Source organism: Nelumbo nucifera, chromosome 5 (genome assembly GCF_055504915.1).
Source record: "Nelumbo nucifera cultivar China Antique chromosome 5, China Antique-T2T, whole genome shotgun sequence".
Taxonomy (NCBI): domain Eukaryota; kingdom Viridiplantae; phylum Streptophyta; class Magnoliopsida; order Proteales; family Nelumbonaceae; genus Nelumbo; species Nelumbo nucifera.
In genome coordinates this window covers 68,849,895-68,869,801 of record NC_142653.1, presented here as the reverse complement: position 1 = coordinate 68,869,801, position 19,907 = coordinate 68,849,895, and the positions used below count along the sequence as shown (strand labels likewise).

At 39.7% G+C, this 19,907-nt stretch overlaps 1 protein-coding gene and 2 non-coding genes across 3 annotated transcripts; 1 reads left to right on the top strand and 2 right to left on the bottom strand.

Moving 5' to 3' along the window:
- Positions 1-55: 55 nt before the first annotated feature.
- On the bottom strand, positions 56-2,037 carry LOC104590540 (uncharacterized). The gene is made up of 3 exons (XM_088888310.1): positions 1,644-2,037; positions 1,277-1,601; positions 56-131 (listed from the first exon to the last, which is right to left on the bottom strand). The coding sequence occupies exons 1-3, from the start codon at positions 2,035-2,037 to the stop codon at positions 56-58; spliced, it is 795 nt and encodes a 264-aa protein (XP_088744436.1).
- A 1,149-nt stretch (positions 2,038-3,186) lies between these two features.
- Positions 3,187-3,293, top strand: LOC148791745 (small nucleolar RNA R71). Its single transcript, XR_016076841.1, has one exon. It is a non-coding gene; the product is annotated as a small nucleolar RNA R71 (small nucleolar RNA).
- A 6,473-nt stretch (positions 3,294-9,766) lies between these two features.
- Positions 9,767-9,873, bottom strand: LOC148791744 (small nucleolar RNA R71). Its single transcript, XR_016076857.1, has one exon. It is a non-coding gene; the product is annotated as a small nucleolar RNA R71 (small nucleolar RNA).
- Positions 9,874-19,907: the final 10,034 nt, after the last annotated feature.

The following is a 19,907-nucleotide window of genomic DNA, read 5'->3' as shown; positions in this document are numbered from 1 at the left end:
GACTAATCAAAAGAACGAGTCTTGGTCTAGGATAACATCCACCATCGGAAGTTCACTACTGCTCATTGATGCAAAAATAAATCAATTCAGACTTTGAATATTCATCATAGGAATTGGTTTCCTGTATCTCCCTGCCATAGTTAATCAGAAAACAAGTGATCCTCTTAACTCTTACTACTGAACAACCCTTATACAAGTGTTAAAGATTTAATCCAGCAATAGCCTTAAGCATTAGAGACCGATGAATCTAAACAACATAAGCACAAGTGGTTGCATTTAATTTAGTCGAGTGTTCTTCCTAAGATCTAATGATTTCTGATGTAGCAAATCATTAAACCCTAGTTGCTTCGCAGATTAGAGGGATCAAACAATTACAGATTTGATATCTAATCTAGCAGTAGATCGTAACGAATAATAAACTAGTAGGCCTCCTAGTAATCAGACGAAACAATCATGAACAAGAACATAGAAGAACATTCGATATTCAAAGCATAAATCAAACAATAAAAATCAAATTAGATCTCACAGTTTGGTGGATTCTAAAGCTTCTATTTCCTTTGACCAAGTATTAGAGTTTAGCCACACATGGTCATGGTGAAAACTCAAGAAAAATCAGAGAATAGAGAAGAGAAGAGAAAAGAGGTTCGGCTGCTCCAAATTTGCTTTCTTTCTCCCTTGCTTGCTGAGTTCTTGTCCCCAAGGTTGAGTGGTGCCTCCTTGCTAGTCCGCCCCCCTTTTTATAGCCTTAGGGGGAGGGGCTGTTTCCAACTCCTCTTAGGAGTTCCTTCTCAAAAATAGAAAGTCTTATCTCCTAATGGGATAAGGCTTAATTTAGATCTAACCTTATCCTTATCTCTAAATAGAAAATCTTAACTAAGTTGGACTCTAATTCTTTTCTTTCTTTAAGATTACAATAAAAATCAGATCTGATTAAGACTCTTAGCTGAATTCTATTAGGAGTGGTGAGTGGGCCCTACTACTGCATGCTGAATTGGGCTGGTCTTCTCCAGCGAACTGGGGCTTCTCTGCGAATTGGTCTTCGGGCATGATTTTGACATCGATGCAGTCCAAATCTATCAAAACGCAAAACATGAAAGTTATATAGATTTTCCTTTTCTTTCCAATGCATCCTTGAATCATCTCATTCGGAGTCCGGATGGGAGAGTTATGCCCAAATTACCACGTGGCACCGAAACTGTGCAAAATTACCCGATTTGCCTTGTTTTTCACCTAACGCCTCCTTTCGTGCCCTAAATCGAAATATAAGAATGCATACCTCAAATGTGATGGTAAAAGTTTCAAGTCAAGCTTAGGTGGCTGCTCAATAGAAGGAGGAGTGGGGTTAACACTTCTTACTAGTAATTCAGGTTTAGCAAAAGGTTCAGTGTCACAAGTATTGCCATCCGTTGCATCATCTTCAAAGTCTTGTTCTACCTCACTAACTTGGCATACTTCTTTCACACATGAATCGATCACATCAATTCTCATACAAAGTTCTTCCTCCATAGGATGCTTCATAGCCTTGGACATGTTAAACTCCACTTTGTCATCACCAATTCGAAGGATCAGTTTCCCTTCATACATGTCAACCAAAGCCTTCCCTGTATTTAGAAACGGTCAGCCAAGGATCAAGGTGCAATCACGATCCTCCTCAAAATCTAGCACAACAAAGTCCATAGGAAATATGAACTTGTCCACTTTCACATGTACATCCTCAACCACGCCATGAGGTTTCTTGATGGAATGATCTGCCAGCTGCAAAGTCATCAAGGTAGGTTTCACTTCTCCAAGACCAAGTTTCCTAAAAATAGACAAAGGCATCAAATTAATGCTAGCACCTAAATCATACAAACAATTAGGAAACTCGATGCTACCAACAACACATGGAATTGTAAAACTCCCTGGGTCTTTCAATTTGGCAGGCATCTTGCTGGTAATGATTGAAGTGCACTTTTCAGTCAATGATACAGTTTGGTCATCCTCCCATCTCCTCTTACTAGTGATGATCTCCTTCAAAAATTTAGCATATTGAGGCATTTGGGCAAGAGCCTCAGCAAAAGGAATATTGATTTGTAGCTTCTTAAAAATATCCAAAAATTTGGAAAATTTTTGTTCATTCTGCTACTTCTTCAGTCTTTGAGGAAAAGGGATTCGTGTGACATGGGGTGAAGGTTGGGCATTAGAGTGATTCCCCTTGTCACCTTGGTTCTCCTCTGACTTATCACTGGTTTCTTCATCATAGATTTCAGCATTGGTTGATGAAGGACTCTCAACATCTGTACCTGCCCTCTTACTTTGCACATCTTGCTTTGGCTCCAGCACTTTCCTACTCCTTAGTGAAATTGCTTTGAGCCGCTCCCTTGGATTAGTCTTAGTGTTGCTTGGTAAATTACCTTGGTTCCTAGCCAAAACAGCATTGGCTAGTTGGCTTATCTGCACCTCCAATTCTTGGCCTATCTGCACCTCCAAGTTGTGAATTGAAGACGAATGGTTCTTTGCAATTTGATCAAATTTAGCTTCCATCCTTCTCTGGGCCTCATCCTGGCTGTTCATCTTGCTACTCATCATGTCCATAAATTTATCTAGCTTGGCTTCAAAAGAAGTTGATCTATCCTGCTGAGGATGTGGCTGGAATCCTGGTGGTCCTTGTTGTCTAGGCATGTTGTTGTTTTGGAAACTAGAACTGCCAGCATTGTTGTTATTGCTACTCCATGAAAAATTGGGGTAATTTCTCCATCGTTGGAGTAAGGGTTGTTGACCTGCCTTCCTTGGAATTGATTCCCCACAAAATTGCATTGCTCCATAAAATTTCCACCTGCAAAATTAAAATTTCCAACACAACGGTCAAAACTAACATGACCTATACCATTACATTACTCATAGATTGGTTGCATAGAATTGTTGATGGTGTTGGCTTGCACGTTCATGGTGCCCAATTGCTTGATTAAAGTTGAAATTTGAGCCTGCAAGGATGCTATGGAGTTCGCTTCTAATTTGCCTCCTTGTCTAGGTGGATTTAGCCGCTTGGCTGGCCACAAACAATTATTAGCTGTCATTTCCTCTAAAAGATCAAAAGCAACATCTATAGTTTTCCTCATCAAGGAACCTTCTACAGCAACATCAATAATATCTCTAGTAGTGCGAGTGGCTCCATTGTAGAAAGTCTGAATCAAAAGTCCCTTAGGTAAGCCATGGTGAGGGCAGCTTCTCTGCAAATCCTTAAATCTTTCCCAAGCTTCGTACAATGATTCATTCTCAAATTGCTGAAAAGTAGTGATGTCTTTGATGATCTTTGTGTTAGATAGTGTATGCCTTTAGCTCCAATCAGATTGATGTACTTATGACATTTATTGTAAATGAATAAAGTGCATATTTGATTCATGTTATTGAGGTGTGTTTCTGTGTAATACCCTTAAACAAGACACATAATGAGACTCGTGTTAGTTTAGAATGTTCACAGCCAGTGGGTTGATCTGGGGAGATCTATCCTGATAAGGCTGACACTGATGTGCCGCCAAGTTGGTTGGGGTGGTCTGTCTCAGCCACCAGGGTGTGACCCGAGGTACATGCAGTGTAGGTTTAACTTGAAACCTTGAACCAGACCAGAATTCCAGTGTTGCCCTGGACCTTGGTGATAAGTGGGAAAAATTGGAATGTTACACCTGACCCCTAGACTCGATTATGATACTACACTAGGTGTCGGATTGGGTTGTCTTTTATGTGCCAATCATTGAGATCCTTAAAGGGGGTCAAAACCTAGGTATGTTGGGACAGTTTGAGAATTCATCTGAGTGGGTGATCATAGTGACAGGATCAGCCCCTTTGTCGGACATAGGTAATGATCGGGGATGCACTCTCTCTGATGGAAACCAAAGCTACCGGCAGCCGATTTCAATCATTGAAATTTGTTTTGCAAAATATATTTATATACGGATATACATATATATATATATATATATATTACGGTTTCTAAACATTTGCATAAAGGTTTTAATTCCCGGGATCCATGTGAGTAGAGAGTGCAACACTGTTTCTTGCAGCCGAGGGAGAGGTCCTCTCTTGTCGGGCAGTGTTTGATCATTATGGGCCGAGAGGTTAAGTGTAAGACCATTGAGGGTAATGCCTGATGGGCTAATCTTGCATCCGCCCACAATCCCTGGGTTTTTATAAGGTGGCTTGGCCCAGGGACCACTTAGTGTAAGTGTTGGGCCCATTAGGAGTCCATGTGATGGGCTTCAGGGGGTTTAGTGTCTTTTCAGTGAATTCAGCCAGGCCTTGTAACAAAGGCTAGGCTGAACCCATGTGGCTGATGTGTAGATCAATGTTTAGGTCGCACGCCATACAAAGAAGCCCAACTGGGCAGTAGTTTGGAAGCATTCTGAGCACTTAGACTTATTGGGCCTAAAGCCCATTTCGAACTGGCCTAGTTTGATTAGTTAAATAAGGGGGCGGATCTAGGATTAAATCAGCAGATAGGATAGGGTCTTATCCCTATCCACTCAGAGTGTCTAGATTCAAATAAGGATTTGAATATGGAAACCTCCTGATAAGATTTGGAGAGAGCTGATCTAATCTGCAGATAAAATAAGGACTTATCCTTATCTCTTAAAGAGAACCCCTTATCCAAATACAGATTTGGATTAAGAAACTCCTAATGAGATTATGAGCTCTCTTTAAGGCTATAAAAGGAGGAGAGTGTGAACCATTCAGCCCATCCCAGCATCTAGAGATCTGATCTCAGTTTACACAGAGAGAAGACAACACTAGTGTGACTGCGCTCACTGCCTTTGTAGGAGCGATCAAGAAGAGTCTTGATATCAGTCTTTGGAGAAAGGTTGATCAGAAGTCATGCTCACTGCCTCCATTGAATTCTTGCTGAAGAATTCAGTTTGTTGGCATTTTTCTTTTGGTGTGAACACCTTCGTTGGGAGATATTGCATTTTTGTATTAGGTATATCCCTCTCCTACTGAATTTGTTCAAATCTGGTTCGGTTCTTGGTTCAAGATTGATCATTGAAAAGTAGTTTTCTAAAACAAGGAATGTGATTCCCAGATGAGAGAGAGAAAATTTTTGAAAATTTGCCCTACCTTCCTGCAGGGTTCGGCCATCCATATGTTGGATCTCTCATCCCTTTAGTGGTATCAGAGTCAGGTTCAAATCTTGAACCGAAATTGACTAGATCTGAACCTGCGCAAATGGGCAGAAGGCGTTCTACTCGATTTGCGCAGATTATGGTTTTTTTTCTGGGAAATCGGTTCCCAATTAAAGGGCAAATGATCTGAAATTAATTTTTATAAATTTGGATTATATTTAGAATTATTCTTTATGATTTTCTTGATTTATGGGTTGTTCGTACAAATGGAGATCGAAATCATGATTGGCGCAGAAAATCTGCGATTTCACAGTTACTATTCATTCTGGTCTGTAATTATTATTATTTTTTTAGACTGAATGTATAGGTATTCGATCTGATGTAATATTAATAGAAAAACTAGGGTTTTCTATTTTATTTTATTCATGATCGAAGTTGGCGGCGCAAAGAGGGAGATTTTGTAGATATGAAAATTGCTATCTACGATTTGTAGTTTGTGAAACTGCAAACTGAGATCTAACATTTGTTTTGTAGGATGGAGATGTGCGAACAGCCCTATGACTGATTCTTGTTTTTCTTTAATTAGTAATTTTAATTTCAAATCCTTTCTTGAATTAAATCTTTAATTAAAAATCAAACCCTAGACCCATTCGAACCAGATTGGACCAAACTGGTTGGACCGACTCTATGGTTCGATGGAGGCTGATTGTTAGCCCTAATTTCCCACTTTTTGGGTCAAGAGATTGATGGTTAATTAAGAGACTTAATTCAGCCCACACCTGTAAGGCCCAATTTTAAGGTGTTAAAACTGCAAAAGCCCACTAATTGCAGAAAAGCTATATGGGCCGAACTGCTAACTACTATTCAGCCCATATACCTAGATAATATTAATTGGTAATATTATGGATTAAAATGGGCTTTAATAATGGGCTTTACAGATATTAATTGATTGGATCAATTTTATCCTTGATGTGATGTATGGATGTGTGATGTGCTACGTACATGGGCCATAAGTGCTTGGCTGATGCAGATACGATAATGGCTCTTGCACACACCATGGTTAAATGCACATCATTGCCATGGTGTCCCTAAAGATCATTGGATGATCTCCTCAGTGGTGGGCCCCACACCCCTGGAAAAGGATACGTGCGGAACCTTAGCCATTCAGGGCCCACCATAAATCTAGCTTTATGAAAGTCAATGGGAGCCACTTTGGTTTGACCTAAATTAAACTAGGGTGTAACTTTTGTTCCCTCTTGAAATATGAGTGCATGTGATAGGGAGATTCATATGATGAACTCTCTAAAGACCTTCCATCATTAGCATGTAGATGGGTCCTTCAGTAATGAGGAAACGCACCATAAAATTGGGCTATCCATTTGCTGTTGGATCTGTCGGAGTGTTTCATAAGATGATAGGGGTGTCATAGACCGATGTGTGAGGACCTCACCAGAAAATGGGACTCTCACGGTACCTTGGCATTCACGAATATGATGGGTGAGCACTCACTGGATAAAAAGGTTTAACCTAAAATGGCAATGAACCTTGTCTAACAGAGGCCAAAGGGAAAGCTCATACAATGAGTGGATATGATCCTTCACAGAAAGGTGGCGGGGTTATGCAGCTGAAACAGTTGGCTCCATGCACCCTATGTGATTTCCCACATTTCCAGAGACAATTTGCAGTCTCCATCACTGAGATAGGAGGGAAATCTCAGAGATGAATAAATGGGAATGGAACATAGATTAAAAGCCATATCTATGTAGATAACATGAATCAAATTAAGTTGTAGACTGATGTTTGCTCTTTTATCCGAAAATGGCAAACGGACAATTTGCAAAGCTTTTTGATGACAATAAACTTAAGGGCCCAAACTATGCCGACGGGTATTGTAATCTAATGCTGGTCTTGACCTCCGAAAAATTGGATAAGGTGGCTAAGAATCCTGCCCCGGAACGTCCAGGAGATGGGGCTTTTGAGGCCTAGAGAAGGGACTTCTAAGAATGGGAGGAGAAAAACTCCCTCACCCGGTGTTACATCATTTCCTCACTGGACAATCCAATACAGAGGCAGTTCGATCAGATCAAGCTGGCCAAGGACATCTTGGACAATCTGAAGACAATGTACCAAGAGTAGAATCATTCTACTCGCGACAAAAGGTCTTGAAAAAGTTCATGACTACTCAAATGTCCAAGGGCCAACAAGTTCACGACGATTGTCTCCGGATGATGGGTTACATCAATGAACTTGAGGCTCTTGGATCCGGGTTGGATCTAGTAACCCAGATAGATGCCATTATCAAATCTTTGCCTTCATCCTTCAATCCATTCATCATGAACTACAACATGAATAAGCCAAATATCAGCATCCAGAAACTCAGCAATATGTTACAAAGGGCCGAGGAACTGATCAAGAAGGATGAGCCCATAGCCATGCTTGTTGAAGTAGGCAAATTGGACAAGAAGAGGAGGACAAAGAGAAAGCCCCAGAAAAAGGCCACCAAACCCAAGAAACAGAGGAAAGATAAGGCATCGGATGCCTGTCACTTTTGTAAGCAGACCGACCACTAGAAGAGGAACTGTCCTCAATACTTGAAATCCAAGAAAGGTAATTTCGAATCCTGTGTCATAGAAACCAATTTGTTGGTAACTTCTGCATCCTGGTGTATTGATTCTGGGACTTTATGATGTGAATAAAAATTACCATATTTTTATCCCTAAATATTCATTCTTCTACACTTAATTAACACTTAATTGGACTCATTACTCTTGCATAGTTTCGGCACCGTTCAGTAATTTGGCCATAACTCTCACATCCGGACTACAATTGGGATGATTCAAGATGCACCGGAAAGATAAGGGAGAACGCCACAACTTTCATGTTTTGGGTTTTGACAGATTCGGTCTGAATCGAGGTCGAAATCAGGCCCAAAATCGAAGCAAATTCGTAGAAAAGCCCAACTCACAGTTGAAGCCCAATTCGCAGAAAAGCCTTGTAGCAGCCCAATTTATTAAAGAAACCCAACTCGAATTCAATAATAAAGAGTCTTATCAGATTTAAATTTCAAATGTAATCGTAGAAAGATAAAGAAGATTGAGATTATTATATAAGAGATATGATGGGATTAGATCAAAACTAATTAGGACTTTCTATTTTTGGGAATGAACTCCTAAAAGGAGTTGGAAACAGCCCCTCCTCCTAAAGCTATATAAAGCGGGGGGGGGGGGGGGACTAGCTTGAGGCATCAATCAATCCATCTTGGAAGCAAAGCAAGAAGGAGAAAAAGAGGAAGGTGGCGACAAGGAGAAGATAAGCTCATACATCTTAGCTTCAAGGGCGACATCATGAGTTCTTTCTTACCCCTTTTTGTTTTATTTCCTTTATCATGAATTATTGGATTGATTTTTATTCGGATTTATCCAAGATTGTTATTTTCATATTATCTATGAGTTATTATGCATAATGCGATTAGGAGCTTGGCCACCTCTTAATTGATTTGGTTTATATAAATGAATTGAGAGAGGAATTCATATAGTGGACTAAATAATTTATAGTGTGAATTGAATGGTATATAGGAATATATATACATGATTCATCTGATGATATAAGTTTTTCATAGAACTTACTGCATCTCTATCACGAGAACTCTAGTCGAGAGATCGAAGGGTTACTTGATAGAGGTAGATTTGATATATCCTAAGAGGGAATATTAAATAAATTTGGAAAAACTTCAGCTTATGAAAATAATAAATTATCTTGGTTAATCTAATAAATTGATATCCATTGGAAGGGTTAGGTGGACCAATAGTCCTAGTGCTTCGAACTAGATCGTTGCAAGTTTTGTCATTAATTGCCCTTATTTTTATTTCTTTTTCTTCTATTCTTAATTTTTAGTAGTTCTTATTGTTAGATCTGAAATTCGGTTGTCCAAACAATTAAGGAAGGCTATAGTTCTAATACTTATTTTGTTAAATCCTCGTGGGAATGATATCTTTATACTACTTGATAACTAGTGCACTTGTTAGGGTTATATAATTATAGCTATCAAGTTTTTGGTGCCGATGCCGGGGATTTAATCCTAAAATAATATTAGAACTTGCTAACCTTGGTTAATTTGGATTTTTATTTTTTCTTTTATCATTATTTATTTGAATTCTTGCTTAGTGTATGGCACACACTAGAGGAGAAGAACTAGCAGAATTCAATCCTGAGATAGAGAGAACCCTTCGCATATTGCAAAGAGCCAACAAAAGTAAAGAAAGAGAGGAGGTTGAAGAAGAAGAACCAACAGAAGAAGAACAGATGGCAGATGAAGCAAATCGAACCCTTTTGGACTATGCTTGTCCAACAATTGATGGGGTTACTTCTAGCATTTGCAAGCCAATAATTTTGAGATAAAACCTGCGATCATCCAAATGATCCAAATGAGTATTTAGTTTAGTGGGTTGCCGAATGATGATCCTAATGCACATATCGTTAACTTCATGGAAATATTTGACACATTCAAGCATAATGGAGTTAGCGATGATGCTATTAGGCTTAGGCTTTTTCCATTCTCATTATGTGATAGAACTAAGGATTGGCTTAACTCACTCCCTGCAGGAAGTATCACTACTTGGAATGATTTGAGTCAAAAATTTTTGGCAAAGTATTTTCCTCCCTCTAAAATAGCAAAATTGATTAATGATATCACTACTTTTGTTCAACTAGAGAGGGAATCATTGTATGAGGCATGGGAACGATTTAAAGAGATGCTTAGGAAGTATCCTCACCATGGAATACCAGTTTGACGTCAAATTCAAACTTTTTATAATGGTATTACTCCATCTAATCGCCCCATTATTAATGCAGCTGCAGGTGGCACAATCATGAGGAAAACTCAAGAGGAAGCCTATGATCTCGTGGAAGAAATGGTATCAAATAGCTACCAATGGAATAATGACCGAACTGATCGAAAGGGAGTACACCATATAGATTCTTTTGCAACTTTATCTGCTCAACTTGCTAGTTTGAATAAAAAACTAGACAATCTTAGTGTTGCAGCAAAAAATGTGTCATCTAGTAATCCATGTGATCTTTGTTTCCAATTAGGACATATTAATTCTGATTGTCCGGTAGGTAATCCTTTTGCTTCACATGAAAGTGCTAATTTTATTTCTCATGGTGGCGGGCCGAATTTCAACCCCTATTCGAACACATACAACCCAGGGTGGAGGAATCATCTGAATTTTTCATGGAACAACAACCAACAAAAAGCACCCATGGGATTTCAATAACAATCGCCCCCACAAGAAAAAGGAAATCTAGAGGAAATGATTTCTAAGTTCATTAATGTTGCTGAAGCAAAGTTCCAAGATCACAAAAAGAGATTCTTAAATCAAGAAGCATCTATTAAGAATTTAGAAGTCCAAATGGGGCAGATTGTGAACATGTTGTCAGTGAGAAGAGAGGGATGATTGCCTAGCAATACAGAGAAGAATCCATGGGAGCAAGTGAATGCCATTGCCTTGAGAAGTGGAAAGACTATTGGTGAGATCAAGGATGATGATCAAAAAGTTGAGGTAACCGATTCACAAAAGGAGACTGAACGGAGTAAACCTAAACTGAACTTAGATGCTATTTAACTCCCTCTCCCCTACCCTAGAAGAGTTTTGAAAGCTAACTTGGATAAACAATTTGAGAATTTTTTAGAAGTGTTTAGAAAAATAATATTAACATCCCTCTTCTTGATGTATTGTTGCAGATGCCAAAATACGCCAAATTCTTGAAGGAGGTGATGTCAAATAAAAGGAAATGGGAGGAATGCAAGATGGTGAAATTAAATGAAGAGTGCTCAGCCATTCTCCAAAATAAATTGCTCCCAAAGCTTAAGGATCAAGGGAGTTTTTCTATTCCTTGCACCATAGGAAATACTGAATTTGAAAAAGCCTTATGCGATTTAGGTGCTAGTATAAATCTAATGCCATATTCTATTTTTGAAAAACTTGGATTGCATGAACTAACATCTACTACTATTACCCTGCAATTAGCTGATAGAAGCATTAAATATCCTAGGGGAATAGTAGAAGATGTTTTAGTCAAAGTGGGCAATTTTATTATACCTGCTGACTTCATTGTGTTGGATATGGAGGAAGATAGGACAATGCCTCTGATTTTAGGGAGACCTTTTCTTGCTACTGGTAATGCTTTAATTGATGTGCAAAAATGTCTACTTACCCTTAGAATCAATGGTGAATAAGTGGTGTTAAATGTATTTAAAACCATGAAATATCCCAACACAATTGAACATGAAATATATGCAATAAACTGCATTGATGTTTGGGAAACTAAAATTAACATATCTAAATTAGATGATCCCTTAGAAAGCTGCATTCTTAATTCTTGTAAAAACATGCAGGTCTTGGAGGAGGAAGCTAAGGGGGCGGTGAACTATTTGGAGGCCGGTTAGGAAGGGTGCAAGCCAAGACAAGGAAAATTTTTACCACTAGATGGACCGACCTCTACCAAACAATTGCGACCCTCCATCGAAGCACCTCCAGCTTTGGAACTTAAACCTTTGCCTTCTCATTTGAAATATATATTTTTGGGAGAAAATTCCACCTTACCTATGATTATCTCTTCTGATTTGACAGGTCTCCGAGAGGAAAAGCTGGTAAGGGTGCTCAAGCAACATATATTGGCCATCGGATGGAGCATCGCCGACATAAAAGGGATTAACCCTTTGGTGTGCATGCACAAAATCCTGATGGAAGAAGGTTGTAATCCCAAGGCACAACCACAAAGAAGGTTGAACCCTAAAATGCAATAGGTAGTGAAGACAAAAATTCTTAAATGGCTCGAAGCAGGTATTATCTATCCGATCTATGATTCATCATGGGTAAGTCCTGCTCAAGTGGTACCTAAGAAAGGTGGGACCACTATAATTTTAAATGAAAATAATGAATTGACACCCACAAGAACAATAATTGGTTGGAGGGTGTGTATAGACTATCGCAAATTGAATGAGGCTACTAGGAAAGTCTACTTTCCTTTGCCATTTATTGATCAAATGATAGAGAAACTTGCAGGGCATGAATATTACTATTTCTTAGATGGCTACTCCGGGTATCTTCATGTACCCATTGCACTTGAAGACCAGGAGAAGACTACTTTTACTTGCCCATATGGAACATTTGCATTTAGGAGAATACCATTTGGACTGTGCAATGCACCAGCTACTTTCCAGCGTTGCATAATGTCTCTGTTTGGTGATTTCATTGATGATTTCATGGAAGTATTTATGGATGACTTCTCCGTTTCTGGATCATCATTCGAGCTAACTGTGTTTAGCTCCTACCTCTTTTGCTAGTTCCAAGCCAGCCAACAGGGCCTCGTATTCAGCCTCATTGTTCAAAACTCGGAATTGGAACTGGAGCGCGTACTCTAGATTTATGTTGCTAGGTCTATAGAGTTTAACCCAGCCCCGCACCCACCCTGGTTGAACGAGCCATCCACATGAAGTATCCAATGCTCCTCATTCCAACTTGCTATCTCGCAAGTTGGAGGAAAAACTGCACTAAACAAAGCTTTTGCTTCCATCTCTATCGGTTCAGAGGGTGGCGAGCTGAAGGTACACTCGGCAATGAAATCTGCCAGGGCCTGATCTTTTATCTTTATGCACAGTTCATACCGGATATCATATTCATTGAGCTCAATTGCCCATTTGGTGAGTATCCCTGAGACCTTTCGTTTCTGAAGGACTTTCTTTAGAGGTCGGTTAGTCAGTACTATAATGGTGTGGGCTTGGAAATAGGGCCTCAACTTTTGGGCGGCTAGCACCAATGTGAAGGTGACCTTTTCTATGTTGGGGTACCTCGTCTCGACAATGTGGAAAACCTTTCTCATGTAGTAAAGTGGTCGTTGTACTTTATCTACTTCTCTTATAAGGACTGAGCTAACTACCTCGTCACTCACAGAGAGGTAAAGTTTGAGTGCGTCCCCAATCTCTAGTCTGGTCAGCAGGGGTGGCGAGCTAAGGTATTGCTTTAGCTCATCAAAGGTGAGCTGACATTCCTCAGTCCACTCAAAGGCCTGATTTTTCTTTATAGCTTTGAAGAAGGGAAGGCAATTCCTATTAGACAATGTATGCCCTTAGCTCCAATCAGAATGATGTACATTATGACATTTATTGTAAATGAGTAAAGTACATATTTGATTCATGTTATTATGGTGTGTTTCTGTGTAATACCCTTAAACTGGACACATATGAGACTCGTGTTAGTTTAAAATGTTCATAGCCGTTGGATCAATCTGGGGAGATCTATCTTGTTAAGGCTGACACTGATGTGCCGCCAAGTTGGTTGGGGTGGCTTGTCTCAGCTGCCAGGGAGAGACCCAAGGTACATGTAGTGTAGGTTTACTTGAAACCCTGAACCGGACCAGAATTCCAGTATTGCCCTGGACCTTGATGATTAGTGGGCAAAACTGGAATGTTACACCTGACCCCTAGACTCGATTATGATACTGCACTAGGTGTCGGATTGGGTTGTCTTTGATATGCCAATCAGTAAGATCCTTAGAGGGGGTCAAAACCTGGGTATGTTGGGACAGTTTGAGAATTCATCTGAGTGGGTGATCATAGTGATAGGATCAGCCCCTTTGTCGGACATAGGTAATGATCGGGGATGCACTCTCTCTGATGGAAACCAAAGCTACCGGCAGCCGATTTCAATCATTGAAATTTGTTTTTAAAAAATATATTTATATAAAGATATACATATATATATATATATTACAGTTTCAAAATGTTTGCAAAAGGTTTTATTTTCCCGGGATCCATGTAAGTAGAGAATGCAGCACTGTTCCTTGCAACTGAGGGAGCGGTCCTCTCTTGTCGGGCAGTGTTTGATCATTATGGGCTGAGAGGTTAAGTGTAAGACCATTGAGGGTAATACCTGATGGGCTAATCTCGCATCTGCCCACAGTCCCTGTGGTTTTATAAGGTGGCTTGACCTAGAAACCACTTAGTGTAAGTGTTGGGCCCATTAAGAGCCCATGGTGATGGGCTCAGGGGTTCACTGCCCATAACAGTAACAGAGGCTAGGCTGAACCCATGTGGCTGATGTGTAGATCAATGTTTGGGTCCCACGCCATACAAGGAAACCCAACTGGATAACAGTTTGGAATGTAAGTGAGTACATAGACTTAATGGGCCTAAAACCCAATTCGAATTGGTCTAATTTGATTAGCTAAAGAAGGGGGTGGATCTGGATTTGGATCAGCAGAGAGGATAAGGAGTTATCCCTATCCACTCAAAGAGTCCAGATCCAAATATATATTTGGATTTGGAAACTCCTAATAAGATTAGGAGGGGCTGATATAATCTGCAGATAAGATAAGGGCTTATCCTTATCTCTTAAAGAGAACTCCTGATCCAAATACAGATTTGGATTAGGAAACTCCTAATGAGATTAGAAGCTCTTTTTAAGGCTATAAAAGGAGGAGGAGGGTGAACCTCCAGGCACAACATCTCAACACAACTAATCTTAGATCACAGAAAGAGAGAAGACAGCTATAGTAAGACTGTGCCATCTTCTGCTCTTGCGCCCTCCTCCTGCTGCCGCCATTGCCAGTTTGTTCTCCACTGTAGGAGCGATCAATAAGTGTTCTTGATATCAGTTTTTGGAGAAAAACTGATGTGAAGTCATGCTCACATTCCCTCCATCGAATTCTTGTTGAAGGATTTGGTTCTTGTAAAGAACCTGCTGATTCTGCTCCACCTTACACTGTGTCATCTTCAGTGGGAGCAGTCTTTGGAGTTTTCCTTGGGTGTGAACACCTTCATTGGGAGATATTGTTTATTCATATCAGGTATATCCCTCTCCTACCTTTTGGTTTCAGATCTGGTTCAGTTTAAGTTCAAGATTGATCCTTGAAAATGCAGATTTTCTAAAACAGGGAATGTGACTCCCACAAGGGAGAGAGAGAAATTTATGAAATTTCGCCCAACCTACCTGCAGGGTTCGGCCATCCATATGATGGATCTCTCATCCCTTCAGTGGTATCAGAGCCATGGTTCAAATCTTGAACCAAAATAAATCAGATCTGAACCTGCGCAAATGGGCAGAAGGCACTCTACCCGATTTGCGCAGATTGTGGTTTTTCTGGGAAATTGTTTACCAGATCAAGGGCAAATGATCTGAAATTAATTCTTTATAAATCTGAAATTTATTTAGAATTGTTCTTTATAATTTTCTTGATTTATGGGTTGTTTGTACAAAGGAGATTGAACTCTTTATTGGTGCAGGATATCTGTGATTTGCAGAATATTACATTTTGGTCTGTAATTAATATTTTTTTTTTAACTTTTTAGACTGAATGTATAAGAATTCGATATGATGTAATATTAATAGAAAATTAGGGTTTTTCGATTTATTTTATTTCAAGATCGAAGCTGGATGCGCAGGAGAAGGAGATTTTGCAGATGAAGAAATCGCTATCTGCGATTTGCAGTTTATGAAACTGCAAACAGTGATCTAACATCTATTTTACAGGTTTGAGATGTGCGAACAGCCCTGTTAGTGATTTCTGATTGTCTTTGATCAGTAATTAATTTCATATTGTTTTCTTGAATTAATTATTGAATTAAAAATCAAACCCTAGACCCATCCGAACCAGATTGGACCAAACTGGTTGGACCGAATTTGTGGTTCGATGGGGGCTGTTCTCAGCCCTAATTTCCCACTCTTGGGTCAAGGGATTGATGTTTAATTGTAAGACATAATTTGGCTCACACCAGTAAGGCCCTGTTTAAAGGAGTTAAAACTACTAAAGCCCACTAACTGTAGAAAAGCTATATGGGCTGAACCGGTTAATGCTATTCAGCCCATATATGTAGATAATATTAATCAGTAATATTATGGATTAAATTGGGCTTTAAAAATGGGCTTTACAAATATTAATTGATTGGAACAATTCTATCCTTGCATGTGATGTATGGATGTGTGATGTGCAACGTACATGGGCAATAAGTACTTGACCCATGCAGATACGATAGTGGCTCTTGCGCACACCATGGCTGAATGCACATCATTGCCATGATGTCCCTTTGGGTCATTGGATGACCTCCCTCAGTGGTGGGCCCCACACCTCCCAGAAGAGGATCCATGCGGAACCCTAGCTATTTAGGGTCCACCTAAATATGGCTTTATGAAAGTCATAGGGAGCCACTTTGGTTTGACCTAAATTAAACTAGGGCATAACTTTTGTTCCCTCCTGAAATATGAGTGCATGTGATAGGGAGATTCATATGATGAACTCTCTAAAGGCCTTCCGTCATTATCATGAAGATGGGTCCTTCAGTAATGAGGAAACGCACCATAAAATTGGGCTATCCATTTGCTGCTGGACTTGTTGAAATGTTTCATAAGATGATAGGGGCGTCATAGACCGATGTGGGAGGGGCCTATCCTAAAATGGAAGACTCTCTCACAGTACCTTGGCGTTCATGAATATGATGGGTGAGCACTCACTGGACAGAAAGGTTTAACCTAAAGTGGCAATGAACTTTGTCTGACAGAGGCCAAAGGGAAAGCTCATGTGATGAGTGGATATGATCCTTCACAGAAAGGTGGTAAATGATGGTCCTTTGGATTTTCTAACTATAGAAGATCTTCCCACTTGTAAACCTTGCCTTTAGGGTAAGATGAAGAAACAACCATTTAACAGTAAGCCTGAAAGATGTACAGGCACGCTTAACCTTATACATACTGATGTATGTGGTCCCCTGAGTATTAGGACTCGTAACCAGCACGTGTATTTTATTACATTCACCGAGGATTATTCTCAGTATGGTTATGTATACCTAATGAGACACAAGTCTGAATCATTTGAAAAGTTCAAAGAGTTCAGACAAGAGGTCGAGAAACAGTTAAGGAGAGAAATTAAGACCCTTCGATCGGGTCGAGGTGGCGAGTATCTCTCTGACGAATTCAGGGACTACTTGAAGGTCAACGGGATAGTATCATAGTTAGCTCCTCTTGCTACACCACAGCTAAACGGTGTTTCAGAGTGGAGGAATAAGACCTTAATGGATATGGTCTGGTCACTTCTCGTGCACTTAGAGTTACCCACATCCTTTTGGGGTTACGCATTAGAGACTGCGATTTACGTGCTGGACCGGGTTCCAACCAAATCGGTTCTGAACACTCTATATGAACTTTGGACCGGAAAGAAACCAAGTGTCAAACACTTGAAGATTTGGGGTTGTCCAGCACACGTTAAAAGAACGAGTGCGGACAAATTGGAATCCAAGACCAGTCATTGGAACGAGTGCGGACAAATTGGAATCCAAGACCAGTCATTGGAACGAGTGCGGACAAATTGGAATCCAAGACCTAGGAGAACAGAAAGTGTTCTGTAGCCGAAATGCCCATTTCTTGGAGGATGATTACATCCTGAACAATCATCATCAGGAAGTTGTTCTTGATGAGGAGAGCTCAGGGTCAGTGGGAGATGTCCCACAAGTTCCAAGTAATGACCAACCTAGAAGATCTACCCGGGTATCTAGGCCTCCAGTTCGTTTCGGCTATGACCAGGATAGTTACCTGGTGGAAGCTACGACCAGTGAGGAGGATCCCGTGACTTATACGGAAAAACAAAAAACAGAGACAATCCACTGTAAGCCAGAAAAATGCAAAATCATAAACAATCCGCTGTAAGCTGGAAAAATGCAAAAACTTAGACAATCCACTATAAGCTGGAAAAATGCAAAGACTTTTGGTACTCAAGATTTTTAACACATTAAGCTATGATGTAAATTGGACAATCCACTGTAAGCTAGGAAAACACAAAAATTTAGACAATTCACAATAAGCCGGGAAAACGCAAAGCTTAGACAATCCACTATAAGTCGGGAAAACACAAAAATCAGACAATCCACTATAAGCCAGGAAAATGCAAAAATTAGACAATCCATTGTAAGCCGGAAAAATGCAAAAAATGAAACAATCCATTGTAAGCCAGGAAAACACAAAAACTTCGATATTTTTCCACAAGGGACTTTGGTGCCATGAAAGACTTTAATGCCATAACGGACTTTGGTGCCACGAGGAACTATGATGCCATTAGGGACTTTGAAATAGATTTAAATCAGATGAATGATTTTAACAAATAATTTTCAAATCTAATGTGTGATAAGTTGCGATGCAATTACCAAGGTCATGCTATGCCATGATGCAATTATCCACAAAACTTCGATATTTTGTCACAAGGGACTTTGGTGCCATGAAGGACTTTAATGCTATAATAGACTTTGGTGCCACGAGAGACTTTGATGCCACATGGGACTTTGAAACAAATTTAAATCAGATGAATGATTTTAACAAGTGATTTTCAAATCTAATGCGCGATAAGCTACAATGCAATTATCAAGGTCATGCTATGCCATGATGCAATTATCCACAAAACTTCGATATTTTTCCACAAGGGACTTTGGTGCCATGAAAGACTTTAATGCTGTAACGGACTTTGGTACCACGAGGGACTTTGATGCCACAAGGGACTTTGAAATAGATTTAATGATTAGACATTGGTTTCTATGCCATAGTGCAGGAGATGATATGAGAATCTAAAATCTGGATGATTTTAAGAAGCATGGTATGACTATCTAGAAAACGTAATTCATCATGTAAGGGTTGACTTTCAATTGGAATTTTTAACCAATCAATCAATTGAGAAAACAAAATGCATTCTTTTTCTTGTAAACACATTGAGGTGTGATTGACAATCCAAATACAATAGAGACGATATGCAAAATGCCATGTTCATATGATTCAAAGCAATGAATTTTCAAAGATAGTTGAAGTGGGGAATTTTTTCAGACTTGGGTAAGAGACAAAGTAGTCGTTTCCGCCTCGGCATGGAATGATTAACACATTACAAATTTGGTAGCCATAAACATTGGATATGCATCGATCGCTGATCAAAGATTCATACCGAGAAAAAGCCATTGGAAGGGGGTTGCCCTAGCTTGGATCAATTGAGAAGGATAACTCAGGAAGAACATAACTGCTAAAATTTGCACAAAGGGGATTATGACTCTTTAGAGTGGATGTTGATCACGAGTTTTCAAAAGAGGGATGAAGCTAAATTTGCTCAAATTGGGCTGATTAGTACTTTTGTCGTACTTCAAATGATTGATCACTTCACCTTCTTTGGGTATTCAACTTTTGAAAAAGAGATTTTTCTTTGGACTATTTTGCCCCTACTTTTTTAAAAGATCATCAGACTTGGCTCTTTCTCTTCTTATTTTTCTTTTTTTCTCTCTCTCATTCATTTTTCATTTTTTTTGCCAGCCCACTTAGGTATGTCCAGTGCTAATTACCAATTTCTCAAGGATCGAGGAGGACTTCTTGTTAGACAGTTTTGTATGCCCTTAGCTTCAATCAGAATGATGTACTTTATGAGTTTATTGTAAATGAATAAAAGTGTATATTTGATTCATGTTCCCTTGGTATGTTTCTGTGTAATACCCTTAAACTGCACACTTAATGAGACTTGTGTTAGTTTAGAATGTTCACAGCCAGTGGGTCGGTCTAGGGAGACCTATCCTGACATGGCTGACACTGTGGTGCCACCAAGTCGGTTGGGGTGGCCTGTCTCAGCTACCAGGGTGAGACCCTAGGCACATACAGTGTAAGATTAATTGAATCTATGAACTGGACCAGATTTCCAGTATTGCCCTGGACCTTGGAGATTGATGGGCAAAATTGGAAAGCTACACCCGACCCCTAGACTTGATTATGATACTGCACTAAGTGTCGGATCGGGTTGTCT